Source organism: Somniosus microcephalus, chromosome 5, assembly GCF_052327205.1.
Source record: "Somniosus microcephalus isolate GS21.2 chromosome 5, FLI_Smic_1.0, whole genome shotgun sequence".
NCBI classification, from domain to species: domain Eukaryota; kingdom Metazoa; phylum Chordata; class Chondrichthyes; order Squaliformes; family Somniosidae; genus Somniosus; species Somniosus microcephalus.
The window spans coordinates 9,351,732-9,365,834 of NC_140991.1; the positions used below are offsets into that span (position 1 = coordinate 9,351,732).

The 14,103-nt window shown below is 55.8% G+C and overlaps 2 protein-coding genes across 2 annotated transcripts in view; one reads left to right on the forward strand and one right to left on the reverse strand.

Moving 5' to 3' along the window:
* Positions 1 to 14,103, forward strand: part of LOC147116864 (transmembrane protein 276-like) — a 79,864-nt gene that overhangs the window by 6,451 nt on the left and 59,310 nt on the right. The window lies entirely within an intron of this gene.
* The window catches only part of LOC147116865 (plectin-like), a 36,029-nt gene continuing 27,506 nt past the window's right edge, over positions 5,581 to 14,103 (reverse strand). The window contains exon 9 of the mRNA XM_085987180.1: positions 5,581 to 5,706. Within this exon, the coding sequence (XP_085843306.1) occupies positions 5,581 to 5,706 (126 nt within the window). The remainder of the gene's footprint in view (positions 5,707 to 14,103) is intronic.

Here is a 14,103-nt window from a genome sequence, read left to right on the forward strand (position 1 = left end):
AAAAAAATAAGCCAGCTCAAAAACACTGAAACCGTTGTTCCAGTCTGGCACACTTGCCCCTCGCACACGTGCTCCCCCTCACGCACTCGCTACATCTCCTTGCACGCTCACTTCCCCCTCGCACACTCGCTTCCCTTCGCACACTTGCCCCCTTGCACACTCGCTTCCTCTCGCACATTCACTCCCCCCGCATACTTGCTTTATCCCCTCGTACACTTGCTCTATCCCCTTGAATGCTCACCCCCCTCGTGCACTCGCTCTATCTCCTCGCACGCTCCCCCTTGCACACTCACTCCCCTTTGCACACTCACTCCATCCCCTTGAACGCTCACTCCCCCTCCCCCTCGTACACTCACTCCATCCCCCCGCACGCGCCCCCTTGCACACTCGCTCCAACCCCTCGCACGCTCCCCCTTGCACACTCACTGCAACCCCTCGAACGCTCACTCCCCCTCACGCACTCACTCCCCCTTGCACACTTGCTCCCTCTCTCACACTTGCTCCATCCCCTTGAATGCTCACTCCATCTCACACACTCCCCCTCACGCACTTGCTCCCCCTTGTACACTCGCTCCATCCCCTTGAACGCTCACTCCCCCTCGCGCACTCACTCCCCCTCACAGACTTGCTCCCCCTCGCACACTCGCTCCATCCACTCGAACGCTCTGTCCCCCCTCACACACTCGCTCCATCCCCTTGAACGCTCACTCCACCTCGCACACTCCCCCTCACGCACTTCGCTTGCCCTTGAACACTCGCTCCATCCCCTCGCACACTCGCTCCATCCCCTCGCACATTCACTCCATCCCCTCGAATGCTCCCTCCCCCTCACACATTCGCTCCATCCCCTTGAACACTCACTCCCCCTTGCACACTCCCCCTCACGCTCTTGCTCCTCCTGTACACTCACTCCATCTCCTCACATGCTCGCTCCCCTCGCACACTCCCCCTCGCACTCGCTGCATCCTCTCGAACACTCACTACCCCTTGCACACTCCCACTCGCACACTTGCTCCATCCCCTCGAACGCTCACTCCCCTCACACACTCACCCCCTCGCACACGCTCCCCCACGCACACTCACACCCCCTCGCACACGCTCCCCCCACGCACACTCACCCCCTCGCACACGCTCCCCCACGCACACTCACCCCCCTCGCACATGCTCCCCCACGCACACTCACCCCCTCGCACATGCTCCCCCACGCACACTCACCCTCTCGCACACGCTCCCCCACGCACACTCACCCTCTCGCACACGCTCCCCCACGCACAATCACCCCCCTCGCACATGCTCCCCCACGCACACTCACCCTCTCGCACACGCTCCCCCACGCACACTCACCCCCTCGCACACGCTCCCCCCACGCACAATTGCTCCCCCCTTGCAAACTACCCCTCACGCACTTGCTCCCCATCACACACTCGCGCCAGCCCCTCGAACGCTCATTCACCCTTGCGCACTCACTCCCCCTCACACACTTGCTCCCCCTTGTAAACTCGCTCTAACTCCTCGCACGCTCCCCCTCACACATTCGCTCCATCACCTCGAACGCTCACTCTCCCTCAGGCACTCTCGCTCCCCCTCGTACACTCACTCCATCCCCTCACAAGCTCCCCCTTGCACACTCGCTCCATCCCCTCTAACACTCACTCCCCCTCACAGACTTGCTCCCCCTTGCACACTCGCTCCATCCATTCAAACGCTCTCTCCCCCTCGCACACTTGCTCCATCCCCTCGAACGTTCATTCACCCTCGCGCACTCACTCCCCCTCGCACACATGCTCCTCCTCGCACGCTTGCTCCATCCCCTCGTCGCTCACTCCCCCTCGCACACTTGCTCCCCCTTGTACACTCACTCCATCCCCTTGCACACTCCACTCGCACAATCCTCTCGCACATTCGCACCATCCTCTCGAACACTTACTCCACAGCACACGCCCCCCTCGCACACTTGTTCCATCCCCCGCGAACGCACACTCCCCCTTGCACACTTGCTCCCCGCTCGTACACTCACTCCCAATCGTACACTCGCTCCATCACCTCGCATGCTCCCCCTCGCACACTCACTCCACCCCCTCAAAGGCGCACTCCCCCTTGCACACTCCCGCTCACACACTTGCTCCCCCTTGTACACTCGCCCAATCCCCTTGCACACTCCCCCTCGCGCACACTTTCCATCCCCTCACACACTCATTCCATCGCCACTAACGCTCACTCCCACTCGCACACTCGCTCCCCCTTGTACACTCACTCCATCCCCTCGCACACTTGCTCCACCCCTCAAATGCTCACTCCCCCTCACACTTGCCCTCACACTTGCTCCCCCCTTGCACACTCGCTCCATTCCCCTTGCACTCCCTCCATTCCCTCGCACGCTCTACCTCGCACTCGCTCCATCCCCTCGAACGCACACTCCCCCTCACACACAACTCCTTGCACACTCGCTCCATCCCCTTGAATGTTCACTCCCCCCGCACACATTCCCTCCCACTCACACGCTCGCTCCATCACCTCGAATGCCCACTCCCCCTCGCACACTACCACTCGCACACTCGTCCATCCCCTCGAACACTCGCTCCATCCCCTCGAACACTCACTCCATCCCCTCGAACACTCACTCCCCCTCGCACACTACCACTCACCCCCCTCACATCATCCCCTTTCATTCGCTCCATCCCCTCGCACACTCCCCCTTGCACACATCGCTCTATCCTCTCGAACATTCACTCTCCCTCACACTCCCCCTCGCACACTCACTCCATCCCCTCAAACGCACACTGCCCCTCGCACACAATTCCTTGCACACTCGCTCCATCCCCTCGAATGCTCACTGCCATTCGCACACTTGCTCCATCCTCTTGCACGCTCCCCCTCGCACACTCGCTCCATCCTCTCGAACCCTCACTCTCCCTTGCACTACCCCTCATGCACTCGCTCCCCCTTGCACACTTGCTCCATCCTCTCAAACACTCACTCCCCCTTGCACACTCGCTCCATCCATTTGAACACTCACCCCCTTCACACACCTCCCCTTGCACACTCACTCCCACTCGCACACCCACTCCATCCTCTCGAACACTTGCTCCCACTCGCACATTCACACACCCCCTTGCCCCATCCCCTCGCACGCTCCCCCTCACACACACTCGCTCCATCCTCTCGAACACTCACTCTCCCTTGCACACTCCCCCTCGCACACTCGCTCCATCCCCTCGAATGCTCACTCCCCCTCGCATCACACATCCCCTCGCCCCCTCCCCACGCACACTCGCTCCACCCCCCTCGCTCGCTCACCCTCGCACACTCGCTCAATCCCATTGCACGCTCCCCTCATGCACACTCGCTCCATCCCCTCGAACTCCCTCTCCCCCTCACACTCCCCCCCTCACGCACTCACTCCCCCTCGCACACTTGCTCCATCCTCTCGAACACTCACTCCCCCTTGCACGCTCACCTTGCACACTCGCTCCCACTCGCACACCCACTCCATCCCCTCGAATGCTCACTCCCCCTCGCATCACACATCCCCTCGCCCCCTCCCCACGCACACTCGCTCCACCCCCTCGCTCGCTCACCCTCGCACACATCGCTCAATCCCATTGCACGCTCCCCCTCATGCACACTCGCTCCATCCCCTCGAACTCCCTCTCCCCTCACACTCCCCCTCACGCACCTCACTCCCCCTCGCACACTTTGCTCCATCCTCTCGAACACTCACTCCCCCTTGCACGCTCACCTTGCACACTCGCTCCCACTCGCACACCCACTCCATCCTCTCAAACACTTGCTCCCCCCTCGCATCATCCCCTCGCACGCTCCCCCTTGCTCAATCCCCTTGCACGCCCTCTTCACACTCACTCCATCCCCTTGCACGCTCCCCTCGCACACTTGCTCCATCCCCTCACACGCTCCCCCTTGTTCACTCGCTCCATCCCCTCGAACGCTCACTCCCCCTCGCACTCCCCCTCACACACTTGCTCCCCCTCCCTCACTCACTCCATCCCCTTGCACGCTCGCTTCATCCCCTCACATGCTCCCATCGCAAACTCCCCATCACATTTGCTCCCTCCCCTCGTATGCTCCCCCTCAATCACTCTCTCCATCCCCTCGAACTCCCACTCTCTCTCATACACTCCCCCTCGCACACGCCATTCTCCTCGCACACTTGCTTCCCCTCCCGATCAATCCCCTTCGCACGCTGCATCCTCCTCGCACACTCCACGCCCCTCGCACACTCCACGCCCCTCGCACACTCCACGTCCCCTTGCATGCTCCACCCTCCTCGAACACCATCGATCGCACACGCCACCCCCCTCACACATTCCATCCCCCTCAAACACCCCACCTCCTCGCTCTCACACACTACAGCTCCCTTGCACACCATCGCTCGCACGTTTCACCCATCTTTCTCGCATCATCCTCTTGCACGCGCGCTTCATTACTCTCGCGTATGATCTCTGAGCATGCTATGGGAATGAGTGCATCATGGAAGAGAGATTCACTTGTTTCCAATGTAATCAAAGATTAGGGGAGGGGAGAACATCAGCTGTGTGTAACATCTATGTTGAGGCGGATTGTGTTTGATAGCTGCGTTTCTTCATGTTGAGTTTTTATTCAGTGACATTCTCTCCGGTGATGCACCAACTCCTTTGAAGATGATTACTAAAGCGTGAGCTGAAGGGAGTTATTTTCTGATAGATTAGACTGTCTTTCTCATCCTCGTACTCTGCCTTTCACTTAAACCTGGATTCATTGTACTTTTGATAGTACCAGTCACGTCGATCCCTCACCCCACACGCTGAACCCTCACCCAGACACCGAGCCCCATCCCGCATTCCGACCCTTCACCCCACACGCTGAACCCTCACCCAGACACCGAGCCCCCAGCCCGCATTCCGACCCTTCACCCCACACGCTGAACCCTCACCCAGACACCGAGCCCCATCCCGCATTCCGACCCTTCACCCCACATGCTGAACCCTCACCCAGACACCGAGCCCCCAGCCCGCATTCCGACCCCTCACCCAGACACCGAGCCCCCAGCCCGCATTCCGACCCTTCACCCCACACGCTGAACCCTCACCCAGACACCGAGCCCCCAGCCCGCATTCCGACCCTTCACCCCACACGCTGAACCCTCACCCAGACACCAAGCCCCCAGCCCGCATTCCGACCCTTCACCCAGACACCGAGCCCCCAGCCCGCATTCCGACCCTTCACCCCACACGCTGAACCCTCACCCAGACACCAAGCCCCCAGCCCGCATTCCGACCCTTCACCCAGACACCGAGCCCCCAGCCTGCATTCCGACCCTTCACCCCACACGCTGAACCCTCACCCAGACACCGAGCCGGCATTCCGACCCTTCACCCCACACGTTGAACCCTCACCCAGACACCGAGCCCCCAGCCCGCATTCCGACCCCTCACCCAGACACCAACCCCATCCCGCATTCCGACCCTTCACCCAGCCGCCGACCCCTCACCCAGACACCGACCCCCATCCCGCATTCCGACCCCTCACCCAGACACTGACCCCCAGCCTGCATTCCGGCCCCTCACACTGCACGCTGACCCCTCACCCCAAGCTCCCTCGAAGCCTCACCTCCTCGTTCTCCAGCCTGTGGATGTTGACTGTGATGAACTTGATGTACTGGCTGGACAAAGTCATCAGCTCAATGTAGCGCGTCCGCAGGTCCACATACTGCAAAAGAAGCACAGACCCAATTAGTGCCACTGACCCACATACCACCGGTCACTGACCCTCAGACCGCCGGTCACTGACCCTCAGACCGCTGGTCACTGACTCACTCAGACCACCGGTCACCGACCCTCAGGCCACCGGTCACTGACCCTCAGACCACCGGTCACTGACCCTCAGACCACCGGTCACTGACCCTCAGACCACCGGTCACTGACCCTCAGACCACCGGTCACTGACCCTTAGACCACTGGTCACTGACTCACTCAGACCATAGAAACATAGTGTGGTAAACCACTGTTTGTATTCCACTGTGTACATGCCTGGACATGCCTCGGCTGACTCCTCCCACAAGTCCTAGTATAAAGGTGACTGCTCCCCAGCCCCTTTGTATTCTGGACCGGTCGACCACTCGAGGCAGACCTTCATTCTTTTGTTAATAAAAGCCTTTAGTTACTCTCTTAACTCTCAGTCTTTTATGAGTAATTGATAGCGCATCAATTTTATTAAACAAAATTTTTATAATGGAGAAGATCCTCACACCAGCATGCCTGGACTTAGATCATCGGGAGGCGGACTCATCCACCAAGTTTACTCACTGGCTTAAGTGTTTCGAAAAATTCCTGACCGCCTCTGCAGCAATCAAATCGGACGAGGACAAACTGGATGTCCTGACCTCCAAAGTGAACCACCGAGTGTACTCGGTCATCCAAGACGCGACCTCGTACGCGGACGCTATCAAGCTCCTCAAGGACCAGTACACGCGCCCAGTGAACGAAGTGTACGCCAGGCACCTTCTGGGGAGTCGTAAACAACAACCTGGGGAATCGACCGTGGAATACCTTCAGGCACTGTCTGTGCTTGGCCGGGCCTGTGGTTGTAAGGATGTAAAGGCCGCCGTGTACACAGAGGAACTTATCCGGGACGCTTTTGTAGCGGGCCACAGATCCAATTACACCCGACAGCGACTGTTGGAGCAGAGTGACCTCGACCTCAACAAGGCCTCTGAACTCGCACTATCATTGGATGCAGCCTACCGGGGCATGGATGCCTACTCCTCTGCACCGTGGACGCCGCGGGGAATGACAGCCTGGGACACGGTAGGACCGCCTCATAGCGCCGTGCCACCCCAGCCACACCCCAGCAACGGCCCAACTACCGCAGCAGTGTCCCAAGGCCAGACAGCAGTGCCCCAAGGCCAGAAATGCTACTTCTGTGGCCAGGCAAAACACCCCAGAGCGCGCTGCCCGGCGAAAAACGCGATCTGCTCGGGCTGCGGGAAGAAGGGACACTACGCTAACGTCTGCAGGGCCAAAGCCACCCCGAACCCCAGCAGCGCCGCGTGTGGGCCATGCGGGCTGCCATCTTGGGCCTCCCCGGCCATGTGCGAACCACCGGTACAGCAGCCATTTTGGACGCCTCCAGCCACATGGGGATCATGGACGCCGCCATCTTGGACGACAGCCGGAACGCAGCAGGCCCCCATCACCGCCTCATCTGATACCCGCAGCGACACACCGACCCCTACGCTGGCATCCGTTACACTGGACCAAGCGAGACCGCACCAGCTGGCCAGTTCCATAATGGACATTAAGGTAAATGGCCACGATACAATCTGCCTTTTTGACTCTGGGAGCACGGAGAGCTTCATCCACCCCGACACGGTGCGGCGTTGCTCTCTCCCAGTCCTGCCTGCGCACCAGCGGATTTCTATGGCCTCCGAGTCCCAGTCGGCAGACATCGGCGGCTACTGCGTAGTGACACTCGTAGTAGACGGGACCGTGTACGATCATTTTAAACTTCTGGTCCTGCCCGACCTCTGCGCTGCCGTCCTGCTGGGGTTAGATTTTCAGTGCCACCTTAAAAGTGTTACGATGGCGTACGGTGGACCCCTACCCCCACTCACAGTCCGCAGCCAGCAGCTCCCAAATTGCCTGCCGCGCACCAGGTGCAACCTCTCCACACTCAGAGTCACCCCCCACCACTGTTTGCTAACCTCACCCCCGACTGTAAGCCCATCGCCACAAAGAGCAGGCGATACAGTGCCGGGGACAGGGTTTTCATTAAAACCGAAGTGGAGCGGCTCCTGAAGGAAGGGATTATTGAGGGCAGCACCAGCCCCTGGCGAGCCCAGGTTGTGGTCGTTAAGACCGGCGAGAAGCAGCGCCTGGTCATCGACTACAGCCAGACAATAAATCGCTACACCCTGCTGGATGCCTACCCACTCCCCCGCATAGCTGATATGGTCAACCAGATCGCGCAGTACCGCGTCTTCTCGACCATTGACCTGAAATCAGCGTACCACCAGCTCCCTATCCGCCCTGAGGACCGCCAGTATACTGCCTTTGAGGCAAACGGCCGCCTCTACCACTTCCTTAGGGTTCCCTTTGGCGTCACCAACGGGGTCTCCGTCTTCCAAAGGGAGATGGACTGGATGGTAGATCAAAATGCGTTGCAGGCCACTTTCCCATATCTGGACAATGTGACCATCTGCGGCCGTGACTTGCAGGACCATGACGCAAACCTCGAAAAATTCCTCCGCACCGCCCAACTCCTGAACCTGACATATAACAAGGAGAAGTGCATATTCCGCACAAACCGCCTCGCCATCCTTGGCTGTGTTGTGGAACACGGAGTCATCGGCCCCGACCCCGACCGGATGCGTCCCCTTATGGAACTCCCACTGCCCCACTGCCTCAAGCCCCTGAAGAGGTGCCTAGGGTTTTTCTCCTATTATGCCCAGTGGGTCCCCTACTATGCGGACAAGGCCCATCCGCTGATCAAGTCCACCTCTTTTCCCTTGACGGCAGAGGCCCGCTTAGCCTTCCACCGTATCAAGGAAGACATTGCCAAAGCCACCATGCACGCAGTGGACGAATCCATCCCCTTCCAGGTGGAAAGCGACGCGTCCGACTTTGCCCTGGCCGCTACCCTCAATCAGACGGGGAGACCCGTGGCCTTCTTCTCATGAACCCTCCAAGGCCCGGAGACCAGACACTCCGCTGTTGAGAAGGAGGCCCAGGCGATTGTGGAGGCTGTGCGTCATTGGAGGCACTACCTGGCCGGAAAACGATTTACCCTGCTCACTGACCAATGTTCAGTTGCTTTCATGTTTAACAACAAGCAGAGGGGCAAAATCAAAAATGACAAGATCTTGAGGTGGAGAATCGAACTTTCCACCTACAATTACGAGATCTTGTACTGGCCCGGGAAGCTCAATGAACCCCCGGATGCGCTATCGCGTGGCACCTGCGCCAGCGCGCAGATCGATAGACTGCGGGCCCTCCACAATGACCTCTGCCACCCGGGGGTCACCAGGTTCTTCCACTTCATCAAGGCCCGCAACCTGCCTTACTCTATTGAGGAGGTCAGGACCATGACCAGGAACTGCCAAGTCTGCGCTGAGTGCAAACCGCACTTTTATAGACCAGACAGGGCCCACCTGATAAAAGCCACTCGCCCCTTCGAGCGCCTGAGCGTTGATTTTAAAGGGCCTCTCCCCTCCTCCGACCGCAATGTGTACTTCCTCAATATTATTGATGAGTACTCCCGTTTCCCGTTCGCCATCCCCTGCCCGGACATGAAACATAGAAACATAGAGATAGGAACAGGAGTAGGCCATTCGGCCCTTCGAGCCTGCTCCGCCATTCAATGAGATCATGGCTGATCTTCGTCTGAGATCATAGCTGATCTTACCAGTTCAGTACCCCGTCCCCGCCTTTTCTCCGTAACCCTTAATCCCCTTAGCCTTCAGAAATATATCCAATTCCAATTCTCTCTTGAAAATATTTATTGAATTAGCCTTCACAGCCCTCTGTGGCAGGGAATTCCACAGGCTCACCACTCTTTGAGTGAAGAAATTCTTCCTCATCTCTGTTTTAAATGATTTGCCCGCTATTTTTAGACTGTGGCCCCTGGTTCTGTGCTCCCCGGCCATTGGAAACATTCTCTCTGAATTCAGCCTGTCCAGGCCTGCCATAATTTTATATGTTTCGATGAGATCCCCTCTCAATCTTCTAAACTCCAGTGAGTACAAGCCCAAACTATTTAATCTCTCTTCGTAGGTCATTCCCGCCATTCCAGGTATCAGCCTGGTGAATTGCCGTTGCACTCTTTCCATGGCAAGAACATCCTTCCGCAGATGGGGCGACCAAAACTGTACACAATACTCCAGATGCGGTCTCACCAGCACCTTGTACAGCTGTAGTAAGGTATCCCTATTCCTATACTCGAACCCCCTTGATATGAAGGCCAACATACCATTTGCCCTCTTAATCGCCTGTTGCACCTGCATGCTCTCCTTCAGTGACTGGTGCACAAGAACACCCAGGTCCCTCTGCACTTCCCCATCTCCCAATCTATTGCCATTTAGATAATAATCTACCCTCCTGTTTTTACCCCCAAAGTGGATAACCTCGCATTTATCCACATTATAGTGCATCTGCCACGTATCCGCCCATTCCCCCAACCTGTCCAAATCGCACTGTAGCCTCCTGACATCCTCATCAGAGCCCACCCCTCCTCCTAGTTTAGTGTCGTCAGCGAATTTGGAAATATTGCATCCAATTCCCTGATCCAGATCATTTATATATATTGTGAACAGCTGGGGTCCCAGGACAGATCCTTGCGGCACCCCGCTGGTCACTGCCTGCCACTCCGAAAACGAGCCGTTTATTCCAACTCTCTGTTTTCTATCCGCCAGCCAGTTCTCTATCCACGTTAATACTTTGCCCCCAATTCCATGAGCCTTAATTTTGCATGATAATCCACGGTCATTAAATGTCTGAACGACCTCTTCACCCTGTTCGGTTTCCCCAGCTATATCCATAGCGACCGGGGCTCATCGTTTATGAGCGACGAACTCCGTCAGTACCTGCTAACTAGGGGTATTGCCACAAGCAGGACCACCAGTTACAACCCCCGGGGGAACGGACAAGTGGAAAGAGAAAATGCGACAGTGTGGAAGGCCGCCCTGCTAGCTTTAAAGTCTAGGGGCCTTCCAACCTCCCGCTGGCAGGATGTGCTCCCCGATGCGCTCCACTCTATTCGGTCACTGCTCTGCACTGCCACTAACGCCACCCCTCATGAGAAAATGTTTGTCTTCCCAAGGAAGTCCACATCGGGGACATCGCTACCGCCATGGCTGACGTCCCCAGGGCCGGTCCTACTGAGAAGGCACGTGAGGACCCATAAAACGGACCCCCTGGTCGAGAGGGTCGACCTCCTCCACGCCAACCCCCAGTATGCTTACATTGCATACCCGGACGGGCGGGAGGACACAGTCTCCATAAGAGACCTTGCACCCTCAGGGGCCGCAGTAACCCACTACTCACTACCACCCCCCCCCACGATCCGATATCCAGCCCCAGCAGATGGCAGGCCTGGGCCCCGCGACCCGCTCGACATCTACGAGGACGACACGCCTGTGCCACAGCCCACGCAGGACTCGACGCTGGAAGCTCCACTACCCCTGCCGTCGCCACGCCGATCACAGCAGCAGACAAGACCTCCGGAGAGACTCCAATACACTAACTTTTAATACACTTCACCCCGCCGGACTCAATTTTAAACAAGGGGTGAATGTGGTAAACCACTGTTTGTATTCCACTGTGTACATGCCTGGACATGCCTCGGCTGACTCCTCCCACAAGTCCTAGTATAAAGGTGACTGCTCCCCAGCCCTTTGTATTTCTGGACCGGTCGACCACTCGAGGCAGACCTTCATTCTTTTGTTAATAAAAGCCTTTAGTTACTCTCTTAACTCTCAGTCTTTTATGAGTAATTGATAGCGCATCACATAGAAGATAGGAGCAGGAGTAGGCCATTCGGCCCCTCGAGCCTGCTCCGCCATTCAATGCGATCATGGCTGATCATCCAAGTTCAGTACCCTGTCCCTGCTTTCTCCCCATACCCCTTGATCCCTTTAGCCTTAAGAAATATATCCAACTCCTTCTTGAATATATTTAATGTATTGGCCTCTACTGCCTTCTGTGGTAGAGAATTCCACAGGTTCACCACTCTCTGGGTGAAGAAATTCCTCCTCATTTCTGTCCTAAATGGCTTACCCCTTATCCTTAGACTGTGACCCCTGGTTCTGGACTCCCCGACCATCGGGAACATCCTTCCTGCATCTAGTCTGTCCAGTCCTGTCAGAATTTTATAAGTTTCAATGAGATCCCCTCTCATTCTTCTAAACTCCAGCGAGTACAAGCCCAATTGACCCAATCTCTCCTCATACGTCATTCCTGCCATCCCAGGTATCAGCCTGGTGAATCTTCACTGAATTCCTTCCATGCAAAAACATCCTTCCTCAGATAAGGCAACCAAAACTGCACACAATACTCAAGATGTGGTCTCACCAAGGCCCTGTTCAACTGTAGCAAGACATCCTTGTTCCTGTACTCGAACCCTCTCGCTACGAAGGCCAACATACCATTTGCCTTCTTAACCGCCTGCTGCACCTGCATGCTTACCTTCAGCGACTGGTGCACAAGGGCACCCAGGTCTCGTTGCGCTTCCCCTTCTCCCAATCTATTGCCATTTAGATAATAATCTGCCTTCCTGTTTTTGCTACCAAAGTGGATAACCTCACATTTATCCACGTTATATTGCATCTGCCATGCTTTTGCCCAATCACCCAACCTGTCCAAATCATCCTGGAGTTTCTCGGCATCCTCCTCACAGCACACACGCCCACCCAGCTTTGTGTCGTCTGCAAATTTGGAGATATTACATCTAGTTCCCTTGTCTAGATCATTAATATATATTGTGAATAGCTGGGGCCCAAGGACCGATCCCTGCGGTACCCCACTAGTCACTGCCTGCCACTCGGAAAAAGACCCGTTTATTCCAACTCTTTGCTTTCTGTCTGCCAACCAGTTCTCTATCCAAGTCAATACCTTGCCCCCAATCCCATGTGCCTTAGCTTTACACACTAATCTCTTATGCGGGACCTTATCGAAAGCCTTCTGAAAGTCCAAATACACCACATCCACTGGTTCTCCCTTATCTATTTTACCAGTTACATCCTCAAAAAATTCCAGTAGATTAGTCAAGCACGATTTACCTTTTGTAAATCCATGTTGACTTTGTCCGATCCTGTCACTGTTTTCCAAGTGCTCTGCTATTACATCTTTTATAATGGACTCTAGCATTTTCCCCACTACCGATGTCAGGCTTACCGGTCTGTAATTCCCTGTTTTCTCTCTAATACCTTTTTTGAATAGTGGGGTAACATTAGCTACCCTCCAATCCATGGGAGCTGTCCCAGAGTCTATCGAGTTCTGGAAGATGACCAGCAATGCATCTACTATTTCTAGGGCCACTTCCTTAAGTATCCTAGCATGTAGATTATCAGGCCCTGGGGATTTATCAGCCTTCAATCCCGTCAATTTCCCTACAAATACTGATTTCTTTCAGTTCCTCCCTCTCATTAGACCCTATGTTCCCCGACATCTCTGGGAGGTTATTTGTGTCCTCCTTTGTGATGACAGAACCAAAATATGTATTTAGTTGGTCAGCCATTTCTTTGTTCCCCATTATAAATTCCCCTGATTCTGACTGCAAGGGACCTACGCTTGACTTCACCAATCTTTTTCTCTTCACATATCTATAGAAGCTTTTACAGTCAGTTTTTATGTTCCCTGCAAGCTTACTCTCATACTCTATTTTCCCCCTCTTAATTAATCCCTTTGTCTTCCTTTACTGAATCCTAAACTGCTCCCAATCCTCAGGATTACTGCTTTTTCTGGCCAATTTATAGGTCCTCTCCTTGGATCTTATGCTATCCCTAATTTCCCTTGTTAGCCACGGTTGAGTCTCTTTTTTTGCTTTATTTTTATGCCAAACAGGAATGAAAAAATTCTGTGGTTCGTCCATGCAATCTTTGAATGTTTGCCATTTCCCTACAAATACTGATTTCTTTCAGTTCCTCCCTTTCATCAGACCCTATGTTCCCCGACATCTCTAACTCAGACCACCGGTCACTGACTCACTCAGACCACCGGTCACTGACTCACTCAGGCCACCATTCAGTGACTCACTCAGGCCACCGGTCACTGACCCTCAGACCACCGGTCACTGACTCACTCAGACCACCGGTCACTGTCTCACTCAGACCACCGGTCACTGACTCACTCAGACCACCGGTCACTGACTCACTCAGGCCACTGGTCACTGACTCACTCAGACCACTGGTCACTGACTCACTCAGACCACCGGTCACTGACTCACTCAGACCACCAGTCACTGATTCACTCAGGCCACCACTCACTGACTCACTCAGACCACCGGTCACTGACTCACTCAGACCACCGGTCACTGATTCACTCAGGCCGCCACTCACTGACTCACTCAGACCACCGGTCACCAACACTCAGACCACCGGTCACTGACTCACTC